This window comes from Engystomops pustulosus, chromosome 6 (assembly GCF_040894005.1).
Source record: "Engystomops pustulosus chromosome 6, aEngPut4.maternal, whole genome shotgun sequence".
NCBI classification, from domain to species: domain Eukaryota; kingdom Metazoa; phylum Chordata; class Amphibia; order Anura; family Leptodactylidae; genus Engystomops; species Engystomops pustulosus.
Genome location: NC_092416.1, coordinates 89430011 through 89447753, shown reverse-complemented (window position 1 = coordinate 89447753; position 17743 = coordinate 89430011). Strand labels below are relative to the sequence as shown.

General features: G+C 40.5%; 1 protein-coding gene across 12 annotated transcripts in view; it reads right to left on the bottom strand.

The window, feature by feature from the left end:
* The window catches only part of LOC140063974 (voltage-gated potassium channel KCNC1-like), a 91213-nt gene that overhangs the window by 33024 nt on the left and 40446 nt on the right, over nucleotides 1-17743 (bottom strand). For 6 of the 12 annotated variants that reach the window (XR_011847674.1, XM_072110316.1, XM_072110311.1 and 3 more), the window contains exon 3: nucleotides 6953-7147. Coding sequence is in view for 9 of the 12 variants with exons in the window: in XM_072110316.1 (XP_071966417.1) it covers nucleotides 6953-7147 (195 nt within the window). In the remaining 3 variants the exon portion in view is untranslated. Of the gene's footprint in view, nucleotides 1-1911; nucleotides 2038-6095; nucleotides 6135-6952; nucleotides 7148-17743 lie in introns of all 12 variants that reach the window. The other 6 variants (XR_011847672.1, XR_011847673.1, XM_072110314.1 and 3 more) reach the window with 2 other exon arrangements.

Below are 17743 nucleotides of genomic sequence, written 5' to 3'. Positions count from 1 at the left end.
CTCTGTCCTGTAGATTTGAAATATATTTGACTTTATATACTTGTTAATGATGGTTCATCAGACACTTATGTGCATTAACACAATTCAGTTAAAGCTGCATCCCGACTGCATCTTTGCGAGCATTTAGATTTTTTGCTGTTTTTGATTTTGAAGGTGATTGACCTGTTAAATTACAAAACTGAACCTACAACTACATCTGAATGGAATGTAGTTCTTTTTGATGCAGTCGACTGCAATGTGTGAACACACCCTAATGCTTCACAAATCTGTGCTTTTCACGAGTGGCAAACAATGGTGTTTTCAGCCTGGGTAAGCTGCCAATGACAATAGAAAAAGACTATCCGAGTCACAAACTTGGACAGGATTAGGATTTGTTCAGTAATATTGGGCCTAGGCAGTCGAATCACACACAGGGCTATATAAACTATGGCTATGTGTGTCAACCCATAGAAAGATATAGGGATGTGTCTTATGTGGATGTGGGCTACACTGCTAGCACACGTCCAGGAATCTGTAAAACTAATTTTAAGGGGTAGAAAGGCATCCAGTATCGTAGTATCAAAATATTTACTGTCTTTCACATCATAAGAAGATAGATAGTCTTGCATAAAAGCTCACCAAAATTGACTCCAATCCTCTACTGGAGCAAATGTAGCAAACCATGCACAAAATAAATGACAATGCCTGAGACTTGGTATTCCGTAGGCACACACTGCACAGGCATAATGGGGCACCAAGTGAAAAACTTCAGTCTTGATAAATGCCTGATAAATTGGCTACATTGATCAGAGGAATCCGCAAAATGAGGAGGATTGGTAAGGCAAGTTTTACTATTATTCTTATTTTTGGGATTGTTTTTTTTTATATTTTTCAGGACATCCACCACACCAGAATAACTTGTTTTAAAAACATTCATGTTCAATGTTGGAAATTAAAATTATGCTAGACACACATGGGAATCTATTGCTTGCCACTATGTATGTTTTACAGGTCTTCTAAAATATATGGTAGGCAGAATCATGATATACGGTATCTGCCAGCCAATAGTAGTTGCATAAGGGTATCTCAACCCTTTTCCCACCATAAACCTCATATCAGCATCAAAAGCAATTGGATCATTCAATCTATCAGTCAAAAAATCTATGCTGTATGAGAGGCTGTAGGAACGTGGCTGCTCCAAATTTGACCAAACATGACCAATATCTCATAAGAAAAAACAATCCAATCTTCTGTAAAACCAAATGAATGCAAATAACTTTACATATTATTCCAGAATTATGAGAATTATAAAGAATATAATTCTTCTTACCTTGATGAGAAAATGGCAGTCTATAAGGTTCACTGTTTAAACATATAGTCTGCGCTTATTGTAACCATCTGAGATTTAAGTGCTGATTTCCAGCAGATGCCAGGTACAGCTTGTCAATAATATCAAATGAGCTTTGTTTAGATATTATCAAATGGTGACTTGGCCATTTCACGATGGTAGCTTTTATCAAGAAGACAGATGGTACAGCACTGCATCTGTTTCCTTCTACCACTTGCCAATTGTGAGGGTTATTGAAGAATGATCTGAATAAGTCAGATTGCATTCAAAGGTTTGGTTGATACTTTGCTTCCAAGACAGCAACATGCATTTTAATGGGTAGTCTTTTGGTATCAGGTCAATTGATAACCAGAATTTAGTAAATGAAATGTGAATAAAATGGAATACGATCCATACTTGGCTGGTGGCACATTGTATGTAGGATATCTTAGGAAGCTTAGGCATTTCTTGCCAAGACAAAAATCACCATAAATATGGATCTGGAGCTTATGAGTAGGATTATTTGGTGCATTGCAGAAATAAAAATGAGCAAGGTTTGTAGTTAATGAGGGTGAGAAAAGGGACTCCCCTTTCATGCTACTCACCCCTAAGGCATCATGCATCCTACTGCTTGATCCATGTGGCTGCATTGGCATTGAGGTCATGCAGGAGATCAACGTCTTGTTTGTACCAGTCGTCGTGCTGAGGTGATGGAGTGCAGGCGTTGACAGCTGAAGAGCGAAGGGCGCAGGCAATGATAATGAAACATGGATGGCAATGAAAGTAAACAAACAAAAAAAAGATATGTTTAAATGTAGATGGTTTTATAGAGATGCACTGCCCCCATACTCCCAGCAAGGTGTGTCAGCCTGTGTAATAGAACTACATTTTGTAGGATACAGGAGATCACACCTTTTATGAAAAAACAATATATAACAATTTGCAGAAGGACTAAAGCTGATAATATCCTCTAAACATGATGGTATGTGAGTGGCAGAATGCCCAAAAGCTTTGTCTTAGTTTTTTGCTCACATTTGTAGACTAAAATGAACTAACAATTTCAATTGGAAAGTTGTACAGCAAGTCAGAGCAGTTAGCTAAGTTGGAGGTGCTATGTTCAAATTCTGGCTGAAACTGTAATGTTTCCATGACATCATATGTGTAACCTTATATTCTATTGATGGATATCAGTTATGTCATTTGGAGCACCACACAAGGAGCACATTGTCACTTCACAAGCAATGCTATGCCCGTCAATGAAGCATAGACACACAAAGCATTGCTCCATACAAGCAACCGAATTGCAGTAAAAGACTAAACAGCACTTATATGAACATTACGTTGCTGAGCAGTACAGTGAAGGTGCCATGGTGCTCAGGCCCGGAGGTGCTTTTGTGATGCTTGTTGGTAGGGCTTCTGGCAATGGGACCCCATTAATTATTTATTTATCACGGTTTCTTTAATATAGGAAAAGCCCTTACTGCTACAAGGACATGCTAGATCATCTAATGCTTTCCATTTATGCTTTTAAAGCATGAGTAGAAACAAATGGCTATAAGTAAATGGGAATGCTGTTGATGTAATCTATATTAGTAGGTGGCCAATCAAAATATGACAGTATTTCCAGTAAAGAAAACATTCCTTATGCTTAAATTTTCTTGTGTAAGTTTTATTCTAAACAGTAGCATTATCCCACGATTGCACTATATCCCATTACATAATCATGCTTCCCTACTGGTAAGTACACCGCTCTGGATACCGTATCAGAGAAGTAAAAAATAAAAATACCAGGATGTTCATGAGCCAGCCCACGATACCCATAAATTATTTTTATGTGTGATGGGAACCTGTACAGGAATGCATTCTACTATATAATGACAGTACGACAAAGGCAATAAGAGTGAGGGTAGATAATCCAAGGATTATGAAAAAATCAGAGCAAGAAGTATCCGATCCTTATATCTATGAAAGTAAAGAGGTTAGTGATAAGGTCTAGCACCAAAAGTGGAAAGCATTTGAATTTTTGCTATGCAGCTCCCCTTTCCTTCTCCTTCATTAAACAGGGTCATCTTTGATGCCACCGTGTCCTCTGTGTGCCACATGGTGTCAATACTAAGTTAATCTATAGGCTTATAGAAGGTGAAAGGTTTAAACCAACACACCATATTTTATTCCACAGGGAGTAAAGTATCTCCTACCTATAAGTAATCTCTTTGTCATATCACGATATTTGTAGAAATACAGACATGTACTGCAACTATATGCGGTAGCCCGTTCAATTTGCAGAATACAAGTTACCATAAACAACAATTGTATACTGCTAAATTTTTTCGAGGTGAAAGGTATATGATTTCCTTAAACACTATCCATAATTATTATTGTACTTGTCCTAGAGCAATTCTGATTGTTATAAAATTATACCATTCTGAAAATCTTTTATGCAATAAAGGGACTTTTATTACCTTTATTCCACCCATTATTCGTTATTCAAATTTTAAAGAACCATTTGCCCTAATTCTCTGTTTGTACACTGGCTTAAAACCTATGACAGAGTAGGGAGCAGTACACTGTTTGTTCTGCTATTTGGAGCAGAGCTTTGCATTAGGATCCATGTTCATGACCCTTCCTGACATTATTTAGTTTGAAGTTCAAGAAATACCAAATCCATCCCTGTTGGGATCTACCTATTGCAATTACTCCTTTCCCTAGCATTTTATCAGTGTAGATATTGAAACTATGTATAATAAGACTTATAGGGACTTATGTCATCAGGATCCCTTTATTTGGCCCCTCATGTTCCCAGAGAGAATAGTGTGCACTTTTCTAAAGTGTTTTTTCTAACCTGGATGTCATCGTCTCTCTCTCTCTCTCTATGCAAATCTCACGCACCCCGCCGAGCAGTACTGGCAATATTGTTCTCTCGCTAGCGCGAGTTTTGTATCCTCCACTTGCTTGGTCACGTCAGCTCAGTGACTCAGGATTTGCTTGGTATCTATAACAAGGTTTCTTGCAAGGTGCCTGTATTCAACAGGTGGTGCATCTTGATACCTATTGGATTTTATCATGAACTTGCTTTAAATGTGATTATTGAACCACTCTTTTTCAACTTCAGCTTTTATGTGATTTCTTATTTGGGGTAGATTGTGACCTTACCACGTGATGCAACAGGTGTTACCTAGGGGGGGTTTCACCATACCCCCTAGGATTGTGGGAGTGTGTTTCGTGCATGTGCACATTTTAAGTGTTTTTACACGTATTGGGCCCATTTACTTATCTGGTCCTGTCGCGATCCACAAGGTGCATTGTCTGCCGCGATTCGCTAAGATTGTGCGCCCGATATCCTGCATGTGTCGCTTCCCCGATGAGATCAGCTGGAGTTCACCTTCTTCTTCCCGGTGTATGCGAGTGCATGTCTTGCGACACAATTTGAATTTTAAATCCCGCGTTTAGTCCGAATCAGTCGGGTTGTCCGACGGCCACGGCCCCCCAATTTGTGTCGCATGAAAGTTGGCGCCAAAATCCGATCGTGGGTGCCAAAAACCACTGTTAAATGCGGCTCAAAACGGAAATATTTGGGAAACCCGCCGGAAATGCGGTCCGCGGACCCTTAGTGAATGTGCCCCATAGTCTTTTCATTCTTGTTGCAGAAATAAAGGTTTTTGTATTCAGCTCATTATCAGACCCTCTTTTTCTTCCTTCAGTTGATATTAGTGTTTTTGGTGTGAGAGCTGCTATAATCATAATATTAGGTTGCTTAGACCCCGCTCTTTGTGGAATAGAGAGAGCTGGTGATATCTGTATGCTATGTAAGCAGACTAGGTAGGGCCGGGGAATGAATAACTGATATAGCGGGGGAGCACAGTGGTGCTCTGCAGAGCACGTTTGCTCATTTTCAAATTTTAGAAAGTTATATTTCTGCTTAATACAGCCATTGCAAGTTATACTAAAAGAAGATCAGTGCACCCGGGGACGGCATGGTGAGGTGAGTTGTAATCATCTACCATCAGGTAATCTGATGGTAAATGTCCTTTAAGATATCTGCTGAATCATCATAGCCATTCTTGTAAGAAATTACCTTTTGTCAAACCAGACTATCTCTATGCCAGACCGCTTCTTCCCATATTCATAGTGCTAGACCACTCCAGTATGTGTCACACACTGTTTTGCCAGCTCCATGTGCTAGACCACTACTTCTAAAGTTCTAAGCGCTACACCAATCTTTTGCTACTAGAACTTCACTTTAGCTTTTCCTTGTGCCATACCACTTTCTATGTCTCGAGCTATAGCTTACTAGCCTGGATACATTTTTAACTTATCTTTTTATTCACTGAAAAAACATTATGCTCAGTATGAAAAAATATGGGTAATGACACATGACACTACCTTATAGAGTTATATTAAAAACTTGTGAAGATACAAAAGATCACAGTATTGTTCAGCACTGGTCCAAAGTGAAGATGGCCATTGTTCATTGTCTACTGTGGTAGGACATTGACATACAGGATTCTCACTCATTCAAACATACAGTAATATGGACACATTCTCTCAGCATAATCTACAACCAACTCTTGACACACAGTGTCACAATTGCATACAATACTTTATGGTCATGTATGCACTGGTCTCTTGCATGACAGCTTGACCCACCATGCTAGTAACAGCATGACAAGGATATGGGTATGCTGACTACTGTAGCTACAGTAGTGCTCTTATAAGATTTTGGTACAAGTAGCAAAATCTATTAGGATATGTAGGTAATGACGTTAATAAACTTGTATAGCAATAAAACCTCAGTCAGATATCGGGCCATTATGATCTGTCACATGAGCTGAAAAACAAAAGAGCAACAAAAGACACAAGAGTCGAAGGACATAACATACAACATGAGAACATGGTTGCTACTAGCCTGGCATTTCTAGACTTTCCAACATAAAGACATTGAAATAACATCACATATGGGCATGCTGAGATAACATTGGGTTTTTTCATAATGCCTACATCCTTTCAATGATCATGCTTACATATCAGACTTGGTTTGTACCCCAACCTTCACCCATCACCTCAGATTCCTAATTCTGGAGAGTTCTGAGGTACAAGGGTATATGACCCAGAGGTGATTTGGTAATATTTTTTTGTACTGCTGGAGGAGAGTAACCCTTGATACAGATGTTATGTTTGCTTCAAATAAATACTGAGTACACCCATCTTTTCAATTTCTAATATCTTCTTCTTATGGTACAAAAAAGGTTGTATTGCATTTTCACATTTGTAGCTGAGCTGCTTCTTGTTTTCCCAGAATCCTCAGTATTTTGCCTGACCACCATGGCACATGACACAGTTCAATTAAAATAGAGACTAAAAAGTACTATTTCTACTAAAGCAGCCTACAAGACGCAAAATTGCAAGGGAAGACGTGGCTATTTTTTTTAACTACATGTAGCTCACATCTACACATCCCACTTAAAGGAGACTGAGAGTGATCAGAACCAGCAAGATCTAAGTTGAAAGCAGATCAGAGACATTGGTCTTTGCATGGTAGTTTTTTCAGGGATATCATTTTCAAGCTTTTGCATTGCTGGCTGCAGTTAGCTGCATAAATGGAAGTGAGCGATGAAGGTGGGGCAAGAATGCATCAGAGGTGAATACCTTTGCGAATGTTTCCATCTGGAGAATGTGTAAAATCCCCCGTTGACAACAGGAAACAAGCTCGGTCACGATTGTATCTCTCTCTTGCACCAGGGGTAACAGGAGACTTTTCTTCTGGGGAAAGAGCTTGGTCTATTGTTGGGCAATCCTCATTGGCCAGAGCAGCGTTGGCAGCATCCCCGTTCTGCTTGGAGTCTTTAGGAACAAAGTAAAACAAACAGATGCGTAAAGGATGATAGATAGACAAATGCTGCATCTAATGGTCACGGAAATGTATTCCCCCAGTCACATGTACTAAATCATAGTAGTCTATTTAGTATACAATGCTAAAATGCATTTGTAGGACCTATATTAAAGCGTATACAACATCCTGAAGATTATCCTGAAAATCAAAAAACATTTCAGTAAGGGTATTTTCTGCAGAAAATAAAAAAAAAACAAGCTAAATATAAAGTTAAAAAATGAAAGCCCTTAGACCAGTGGTGGCGAACCTATGGCATGGGTGCCAGTGGTGGCACTCGGAGCCCTTTCTGTGGGCACTCAGGCCATTAATCCCAAGACAGAGTTCACTAAACAGGACCAAATCCACCAAATCTTCCTGCAGTCCCAGACAATTTAAGAGATTCTACAATCAGCGCTATTTTAAAGCGACACTTCATTTTCTGTTTGGAACTGCAGTAAAAGTGATAAAGTGTTGATAGAACTGCAGTATCTTTGGAGGTCATCCTACTGGACCCTACATTCTTACTGTACAGAGAGACCCTGGTGAAAAGCTACAATGATGTCTGAATGTGCCCTCCTTCTCTCAACTGTATTGGTGGCCTCAAGGGGCCGATACGGTTTATAGATGTTGAAGAGCAGGTAGTAATAAGTTACTGCTTAAGATGCAATGTTGGCACTTTGCGGTAAATAAGTGGAGTTTGGTTATAGTTTGGGCACTCGGTCTCTTAAAGGTTCGCCATCACTGCTTTAGACCTTCCATGCATCTTGCCACTTGGCCTTCTTGGACACATTTAAACTCTATTTAGTTATATTGTAATATTTCCTGCCTCAAAAAAATAATGGTAGCTTTACTCTTGCGTTACCCTACTACTTTAGAAACAGGTGGAAAGCTGTTAGAATAAAATATACTTTTAGGAGAAATTAACAATCTGTGGGCATTCATCTTCAGTAGCTGCTTTTGGCTGGGATTACCCAGTGGTAACACATGAGCAAGAAATATGTGATGGCTTTTTTTGCTTGCTTATTGGACAATTGCCGTAGAATAAACTCTGTTTCCCACAAGCCTGTTTGATCCATCAAATTCCATCAATTTGCCATAAAAATAAAACCTGCAGTGGAAATGATTTTCCTCTCATTTGGAATCTGTTTCAGGTAAATTGCAGTTGCAGTTGCAGATTGTAGGTGCAGAATTCAACCTTTGTAAAGATGTAAAAGGGCAGCTAAAAGCTGCAAGAGATTTGTGGTGCTTTTTGCTGCATTCAGAATGTCCATTACATTCTACAGCAATTCTGCAATGATGAAAAAATTTCATCAGCATTTTTCTTACATTTTTTTTTTTAATTTCTATTGAACTCGCATTTCATGTGTTGTAAATTCTTACTTAGAAACAGGACCATGTTGGGCTTATGAGTAGCCGATGATGTTACACTAGCTATACCCCCAGAGATCAGCTTACTAACAATTTCATACTAATAGGGTTGCCTGTTATGGTGTTAAGACAACCCCTACCAAGTGGGCATAATTCCTCTCTTCTAGCTGAGCTCCTATAATGGAGTGGAACAGTTTGTTTTACTACATCAAACAAATGTGGTGTAAGATTAAGAGAGCACCTTCTGTGCAGGTGCTGAGCAAGCAGCGAATGCTCGGTGATTTCACCTTTAATCTACAATACAGTGTGTGGATCAAGATAAATAAAACTGTATTGATAAACATAATTAACATTTTATGTCAATTAATTACATGTTTAATCTGTAAAGTGAACATATGGTTTAACTCTTTATCGACAAGAAGCTGCTGCTTATTTCAAGCTTGCTGGCAGGAGACTGCAGGAGGAAAGACTTTTATTCTTTTGGTTTTGTCTGAATACAAAATTGTACATAAAACGTTACCTTTATTCTGACCTTGAATTACATATTACTTTGATAAAAGCATGCAGTTAAACCATCAAATGGCAAGAGGATAATTGAAGAGACTTTCAACCATACAACCTATAATTTATTGTAAAGACTAGGGAACACAACAATTTAATCATATGTATAATGGGATTGGTTCCAAGTATCTTGTACAATAAATGCATCATCATTTTCTTCCATTATTCTACTCACAATGTAGTCCTGCTGGAGAAATTGATTGTTAGTCCCAATACAGAGTTTATAGAGAATGGACTGCAACACATACGTTTTGCCACTTATTCTGTTCCTTTTAGTGTTCATCACTAAAAATAATGGGAGTTTTCAGCTACATTGGAGCCACAATACAAGCTGTAGAAGTTGTAGCTGTAGCTGGCTGTGGGAGTCACTGGCCTCCTTGGAAGGCCCAGATGTTGCTTTTGCACCAGTCTCACCTCAATTAAGCAAAGTTATTGCAGAATCTTATGTCAAATATATTCTTATCTGCTCAACACAAAGGATCCTAACAGCTGTTTCCCTGCACAGCAGCACACCAAGCAGGTGAATAGGAATCTGTTCTGAATTTCCTTGTACAGTGAATGTCTCAAGCATTGATTTTGATGTATATAAGTATAGTATTCTATGTCACAAAGCTTGTTCATTCACAAAGTCTCTCAGTATCAGTAATGTAATATCGGGACATAATTGCTGTAAATAGCACAGCATATGGTACTTGTTCTCTTCAGTAAGCACAAGACATACAGCTCACTTGAAAATAATTAGAAAATACGATTTCCGGGATCATTATCACTGTATCCCAGTGACGTTAGGAACATGCAATTCACATACACTCTATAAAAAGGCACATATGCATGTTTTTCTGGTTATCTGACAACAAATGAGAATGAACCTTTTTCATTTTAGGTCAATTAGGATAACCAAAATCTAATATGTAAAGCTGATTGAATGGGCCTCATTTATTAAAACTGTCAAAGCAAAACTGTTCTAGTTGCTCATAGCATTCAATCGGAGTGTAGCTTAAATTTTATAAACTGCTGTGGGAAAATGAAAGATGAGCTCTGATTGGTTGCTATGAGTTGCTCTCGTTTGATAAATTTCCCCGTATTTGTGTGTGTATGTCCCCTAAAGGAATCTGCACCGTCGTATTTACAATCACCAAATTTTACACAACTGCTCTCTGTGACTCATGGAATGTCATAGACTAGGTTTTGAGTCAAAATTTTCACCCTGTGCTTTCCAAAATAAACCATCTACAGGAGTCATTGTCTTCTGGCTGCTGTGGCAGTAAGCAATCAATCAGAGCTCTGGTTCTAGCGACCTATCACAGCTCGGTTTCTATTTTGCCACAAGTTGAGGTAATATGTGAAATAATATGTGAGGTAATATGAGAAGTGATATGTGAGGTAATATACAAGGTCGTATGTGAGGTGATATGTAAGTTAACATGTGAGGTAATTTGAGATCATCTGTGATACTCCAGTCACACCCAGAGCTGCAGTCTTATCCTTGCCATTTTATACTCCAGACACATAAAGAGCTGCAATTATCTATCACCATTATATAATCTCAGATGACAGTTGCAGTTCTGGCTGTGACTGGAGTATCAATCTGGTATTATCATTCTTTGTGTAAGGTAGCTTATCTGTGAGGTAATGTGTTCTCAGTTACAACACTTATATCATCTGTGACACGTTAAATACAGAGCTGTAATCATCTATCTATTGTTAGATAATATAAGATATTTCCTGTTGCATATCTGTGGTGTTGAATATAAGATTGTTCTCTGATTTTTCATAATAAAATATATGTCTCTGATTTGTGACCGTTGTGTGCAAAATATTTTTTGTTCTATTTTGTTATAGCTAAGAGCAGTTATTTACTACGTCGGGGCAACGTCGGGGGGCTACAGCTACTTACTTATATTTGCCAAATGCCAGAATACTGAGACAGAGAATTTTTATTACTTTCTGCAAAGTCGAAAGTTTAAATACACTGAGATTACTATGCCTTTAACCCCTTAACGCTCTGCGCCGTAGCTCTACGGCGCAGAGGTATAAGGGATGTATGAAGAGGGCTCACGGGCTGAGTCCTCTTCATACAAAGGTGGGGGTTTTTCGCATTTTGCAGAAAACTCCCACCGCTAATAACCGCGGTCGGTGCTCTCATCATTATTACGATCACCGCGCCCCCGAACGTCATCGGGGGGGGGGGGGGGGCGGCGATCGGTTACCATGGTAGCCTCGGGTCTTCTTTTGACACGAGGCTACATGGCTTATGCAGGTTCGTTACAATGAGCCAGTGGCTCATTGTAATGTATGACCTGCAAAAATGCCATATATTGCAATACTGTAGTATTGCAGTATATGGTAGGAGCGATCTGACCATCTAGGGTTAATGCACCCTAGATGGTCTAAAAAATAGTGAAAAAAAAAGAAAAAAAAAGTTTAAAAAATAAAAAAAATTAATAAAATATTAAAAGTTCAAATCACCCCCCTTTCCCTAGAACGGATATAAAACATAACAAACAGTAAAAATCACAAACATATTAGGTATCGCCGTGTCCCAAAATGCCCGATCTATCAAAATATAAAAACGGTTACGGGTGGCAGTGACCTCCGAGGCGGGAAATGGCGCCCAAATGTCCGAAATGCGACGTTTACACCTTTTTACATAACATAAAAAATGAAATAAAAAATGATCAAAATGTCGCACAGACCTCAAAATGGTAGCAATGAAAACGTCGCCACATTTCGCAAAAAATGACCCCTCACACATCTCCGTGTATGAAAAAGTTATTAGCGTCACCGAACCAAAGAATAAAGTAGGTGTGTTATTTGAAGCAAAGAGTGAAAGTCGTAAAAACTGAGCCCACAAGAATTTTTTTTCAATTTTTCCACATTTGGAATTTTTTTCAGCTTCGCAGTAGACGGCATGTTAAAATAAATAACATTATGGGAAAGTAAAATTTGTTACGCACAAAATAAGCCCTCACACAGGTCTGTACACGTAAAAATGAAAAAGTTATGGATTTTTGAAGTTGGAGAGCGAGAAATGAGCCGAAAAACCCTGCGTCCTTAAGGGGTTAAACAATTTGGGAGAGCCCATATAATGAAGGCATGTCTTTGGCAGCTTCTTATAGGTTTATTTGCAACATTTGAGTTAATTAGAGACACACATGTGGATGTATTTTAATTCACAACTAAAACACACTGCTTCTTTGTAACATTATGGGAAAGTCTAAAGATATCAGCCCAGATATCAGGAAGATAATTGTGGACTTGTTGTGGTTCATCCTTGGTTAAATTGCAAGATACCTGAAGGTGACTCGTTCATTTGTAGAAACAATTAAATGCAAGTACAAACAAGATGGGGCTGTCCAGTCATCATATCATATCAGGAGGGAGGCAGTTTCAGAGAAGCTTGCAAGCCTAAGAACACCATGTGTGAAACACATGGGTGGCAGCATCATGTTGTAGGGCCACTTCACAAAATAGTTGGCATCATGAGGAAAGAACATTATGCGGAAATACTGACAAAACATCCCAAGACATCAGTCAGCGAGTTAAAGCATGGGCACACTTGGTCTTTTTAAATGGACAATGACTCTAAGCATACTGCCAAGTAGCTTACAAAGCGGCTTAAGTCTAACAAAGTCAATGTTTTAGAGTGGCAATCACAAAACCCTGATCTCATTGGTATTGAATATTTATAGGCAAAGCTGAAAAGGCAGGTGCTAGCTAGGCAGCCTACAAACATGGCTCAGTTGTGCCAGTTCTGTCAGGAATTCCAGCTATTATGAGATGCTTGTGCAAGGATATCCACAAAGTTTTACCAAAGTTATACAAGTTAAAGTAATGGTACCAAATACTTATTAAACTGTATCAAAACATTTCACTTTACAGAAAGTATTAAAAACACTTAAACATTCTCTCTTGCATTATTCTGGCATTTTGCACGTATAAATAATTTTGGTTATCTTAATTGACCTAAAACGGTAAAGGTTTTTTCTGATTTCAGTAAGTTGAACATGCATATGAGTCTTTTTATATAGTGCATGTAAACTTCTGGTTTCCACAGTAACATTGGCTTGTAAATTATGGATTTCATTATGTCCATGAATATGATCCAACAAAAAAAAATATACATGGACCTGCAGCTAGAAGAAAGAAGTAGAGCCCACAAGTGGGCATTGGAAGGGTGAGAAGTGAGTTTATTTTTTTATGTGCTAGGGGAGACCGTGTAGGTGCTGGCTGGCTACATACTATGGGCTGGCTGGCTATGTACTATGGGGTGGGCTATATACAGTGGCTGGCTATATATACTAGGGGGCTGGCTAGCTATATACTGTGGGGCTATATATGTCTATATACTTGAGTCATAATTGGACTCGGATGATGATTTACATTACTATGTCTGATTTTTCCTACTGGCTTAACTCCATATATTTAGAATATCCCAGGTATTTGCATGCAACCCAGCCATGGAGTCATTATTTAGTCTGCAGAGTAAACAAAATTCATATGGTTCATTATTGTGAAAGCTCCATTATACTGCAGTGAAGTTTATGATCTAATTTATACTATAATTGAAATGTACTGTGTTTACTCTACACATTCATAAGGTGCATGAAAAAATAAGACAAATTGGCCCAGATATATTACTGTTGGCGCCAGTTTTTTGTCCAAGTTTGCATGAAAAAAAGTGTCTTTGGATATTGCATATGTATTTACTATGTTTGTGCAGCACAACTGTTTGTTGCATTTTGTTTGACACTTTTTAAATCTGTGCACCTAAAGGGATGTGTTGGTGCGTGTTCCTAGCTTGTACCACATGTATTCAATTCTGTTGCAACAGTATGAAGCAAAGTGCACCACAGAAAAGTGGGTGCAACTGTGTCACATCCTGAAAACAGATGATTAACTAAGAGAGACACTATTAAATAATGTGGCGCAACTTGCACAAAGCAAATGAAAAGAAAACTAATGCACAGTGCATCAGTTGATACATATTTGGGTCATTGGGGCAGATTTACTTATCCGGTCCATTCGCGATCCAGCGTCGCGTTCTCTGCGGTGGATTCGGGTCCGGCCGGGATTCACTAAGGTAGTTCCTCCGACGTCCACCAGGTGGCGTTGCTGCGCTGAAGTCCGCTGGAATGCATTCAAGTACACCAGCCTATTCCTGGTGAAGGTAAGTGCAAGCTCCGCAACACTTTTTGTTTTTTAAAAGCGGCGGTTTTGCCGAATCCGTCGGGTTTTCGTTGCATGCAAATCGGAACTATTCGGGTAACACGTCGGGAAAACACGAATCAGGCCCTTAGTAAATGACCTCCATTGTGTTTTTTTCTCCCCAATGACCTGCAGTCTAATGCCTCATGTCATGTATATACAATCCAATCAATCAAAAATGTAGACCAATGCAAGTAAGTCCCAAGCCTTTGGTGAAGGCTTCTTTATAGTGCCAGGAGAAGAAACTCAAATGAACCTGTGGTAGAAAAGTTATTTCTTTAATGCAAAAAAATAAGAGAGATTTTTTGCTCATGGTTGACCCAAGGGATTGACACCTTAAAGAGGTTATCCGGGTTTAAAAAATTTCTTATGGCCGGGCAGGGGAGGGCTAGTTAAACATAATAAACATGTACTTACCTCCTCCGGCGCCGCCGATGTCACGCGCCGCGGTCCCTTCGATCCGTGCCCCTGTTTGTTTACACACACAGGGAGCTTCCGGTCCGCGATGTGGACGGCTCCTCCCATCCGTCCCTATTTATCAGCGTTGTAAGCGCTGGAAGATGGTGCGCATGGGAGCTTCCGGCCGGCCGGAAGCTCCCTGTGCGCCCTTGTACTGAAACCGGCGCACGGAGAAGACGGGCCGCGGCGCAGGACATCGGCAGCACCGGAGGAGGTAAGTACATGTTTATTGTGTTTAAATAGCCCTCCCCAGCCATACGAAATTTTTTAAACCCGGATAACCCCTTTAACACCGAGGCCCTTTTTTCGTTTTTGAGTTTCCATTCTTTTCCCCACTGTAACTTTTTTTAATTTTTCCATGAAAAAGAGTGTAAGGGCTTGTTTTCTGCATAACAAATTGCACTTCATAGTGGCAGTATTTAATATTTCATATCGTGTACTGGGAAGTGGTAAAAAATTCCAAATGCAGTAAAAATGCTGAAAAATTGCATTTGCGCCGTTTTCTTGTGGGCTTGTATTTTACAGCTTTCACTGTGCGCCCCAAATTAAATGTCTGCTTTATTCTTTGGGTTGGTGCCATCACAGGGATACCACATTTATATAAGCTTTATAATGTTTTTATACATTTACAAAAATGAAAAATCTTAATTTTGCCATCTTCTGACGCTATTAACTGTTTTATACTGTGGTGTACGGAGCTGTGTATCATGTCTTTTTTTGTGACTTTTGATGATGTTTTCTTTTCAGAGAAAATTCGATTCGAGCCGTATTGAATCATAACGAATCATGGCATGTGACGTAACGGTACGTCACATGCCGGGTGCGGGTGCATGGAGAGGGCACACGGGCTGAGCCCTCTCCATAGCCGGTAAGTCTTGCTGCATATTGCAGCAAAGGCTTACCTGTAACACGCGTGGCTGGTGCTAGCACCGATCATGGGTGGTAACCCGCAAATCGCCGCCGGCAAAGCTCCCGGCGGTTTCAAAAAGATAGTGATGCATGGGCGCCGCCATCTTGTCCAGGATCGTCACTCCCCCTGATGTCATCGGGGAGCGGTGATCTGTCCCATGACGGCCTCTAGTCTTCCGAAGACCAGAGGCTGCCTTTATTAAAATGTGGGATCAGTACATTGTAATGAATGAGGAGGGAAATCCCCATATACTGCCGTACTGTAGTATGTAAGGAACACTACCGCCATACAGTGAGGGACTTTACCTCTAATCAGAGAGGAACACTACCGCCATACAGAGAGGAACACTACCACCATACAATGAGGAACACTACCACCATACAGTGAGGAACATCACCCCCATACAGTGCGGAACACTACCCCCATACAGTGAGGAACACAACCTCCAAACAGTGAAAAATACAGCCATACAGTGGGGAACACCACCGCCATATAGTGAGGGACACTCACTGTATGGGGTAGTGTCCCTCACTGTATGGGGGATACAATGAGGGACACTACCCCATACAATGAGGAACACTACCGCCATACAGTGATGAACACAACCTCTATTCAGTGAAAAATACAGCCATACAGTGAAAAACACTACCTCCAAACAGTGAAGAATACAGCCATATAGTGGGGAACACAACTGCCATACAGTGAGGGAGACTACCCTCATACAGTGAGGGACACTACCCCCATACAGTGAGGAACACTACCACCATACAGTGAGGAACACAACCTCCATTCAGTAAAAAATACAGCCATACAGTGAGGAACAGAACCTCCAAACAGTGAAGAATACCGCCATACACTGGGGAACACTACCGCCATACACTGAAGGACACTACCCCCATACACTGAGGAATGCTACGGCCATACATTGAGGTACACTACGGTCATACAGTAAGGAATACTACCGCCATACAGTGAGGAACACTACCGCCCTACAGTGAAAGACACTATCCCCATACATTGAAGAATACTACCACCATACCATGACGAACACTTCCGCCATATAGTGTGGAACACTACCCCCATAGAGTGAGGAACACTATCCCCATACAGTGAGGAACACTACCGCCATACAGTCAGGAATACTATCGCCATACAGTGAGGAACACTACCACCACACAGTGAGGAACACTACCCCCATACAGTGAAGGACACTGCCGCCATATAGTGAGGAACACTACCGCCATACAGTGAGGAACACTACCGTCATACAGTGAGGGACACGACCTCCATACAGTGAGGAACACTACCCCCATACAGTGAGGGATATTACCTCCATACAGTGAGGAACACTACCGCCATACAGTGAGAAACACTACCGCCATACAGAGAAGAACACTACCGTCATACAGTGAGGAACACTACTGCCAAACAGTGAGGAACACAACCCCCATACAGTGAGGGACACTACCTCCATACAGTGAGGAACACAACCCCCATACAGTGAGGGACACTACCTCCATACAGTGAGGAACACTACCACCATTCAGTGAGGGACACTACCCCATACAGTGAGGAACACTACCCCAATACAGTGAGGAACACTACCCCCATACAGTGAGGAACACTACAGCCATACAGTGAGGACCACTACCTCCAAACAGTGAAGAATATAGCCATTCAGTGGGGAACACTACGCCATACACTGAGGGACACTACCCCCATACACTGAGGAACACTACCCCAATACAGTGAGGAATGCTACGGCCATACATTGGAGTACACTACGGCCATACAGTAAGGAATACTACCGCCATACAGTGAGGAATACTACCGCCATACAGTGAGGAACACTACCGCCCTACAGTGAGGGACACTACCTCCACACAGTGATGGCCACTACCCCCGTACATTAAACTACACTACCACCATACAGAGAGGAACACTACCTCCATACAGTGAAGAATACAGCCTTACAGTGAGGAACACTACCGCCATACAGTGAGGAACACTATCGCCATACAGTGAGGGACATCACCCCCATACAGTGAGGGACACTACCGCC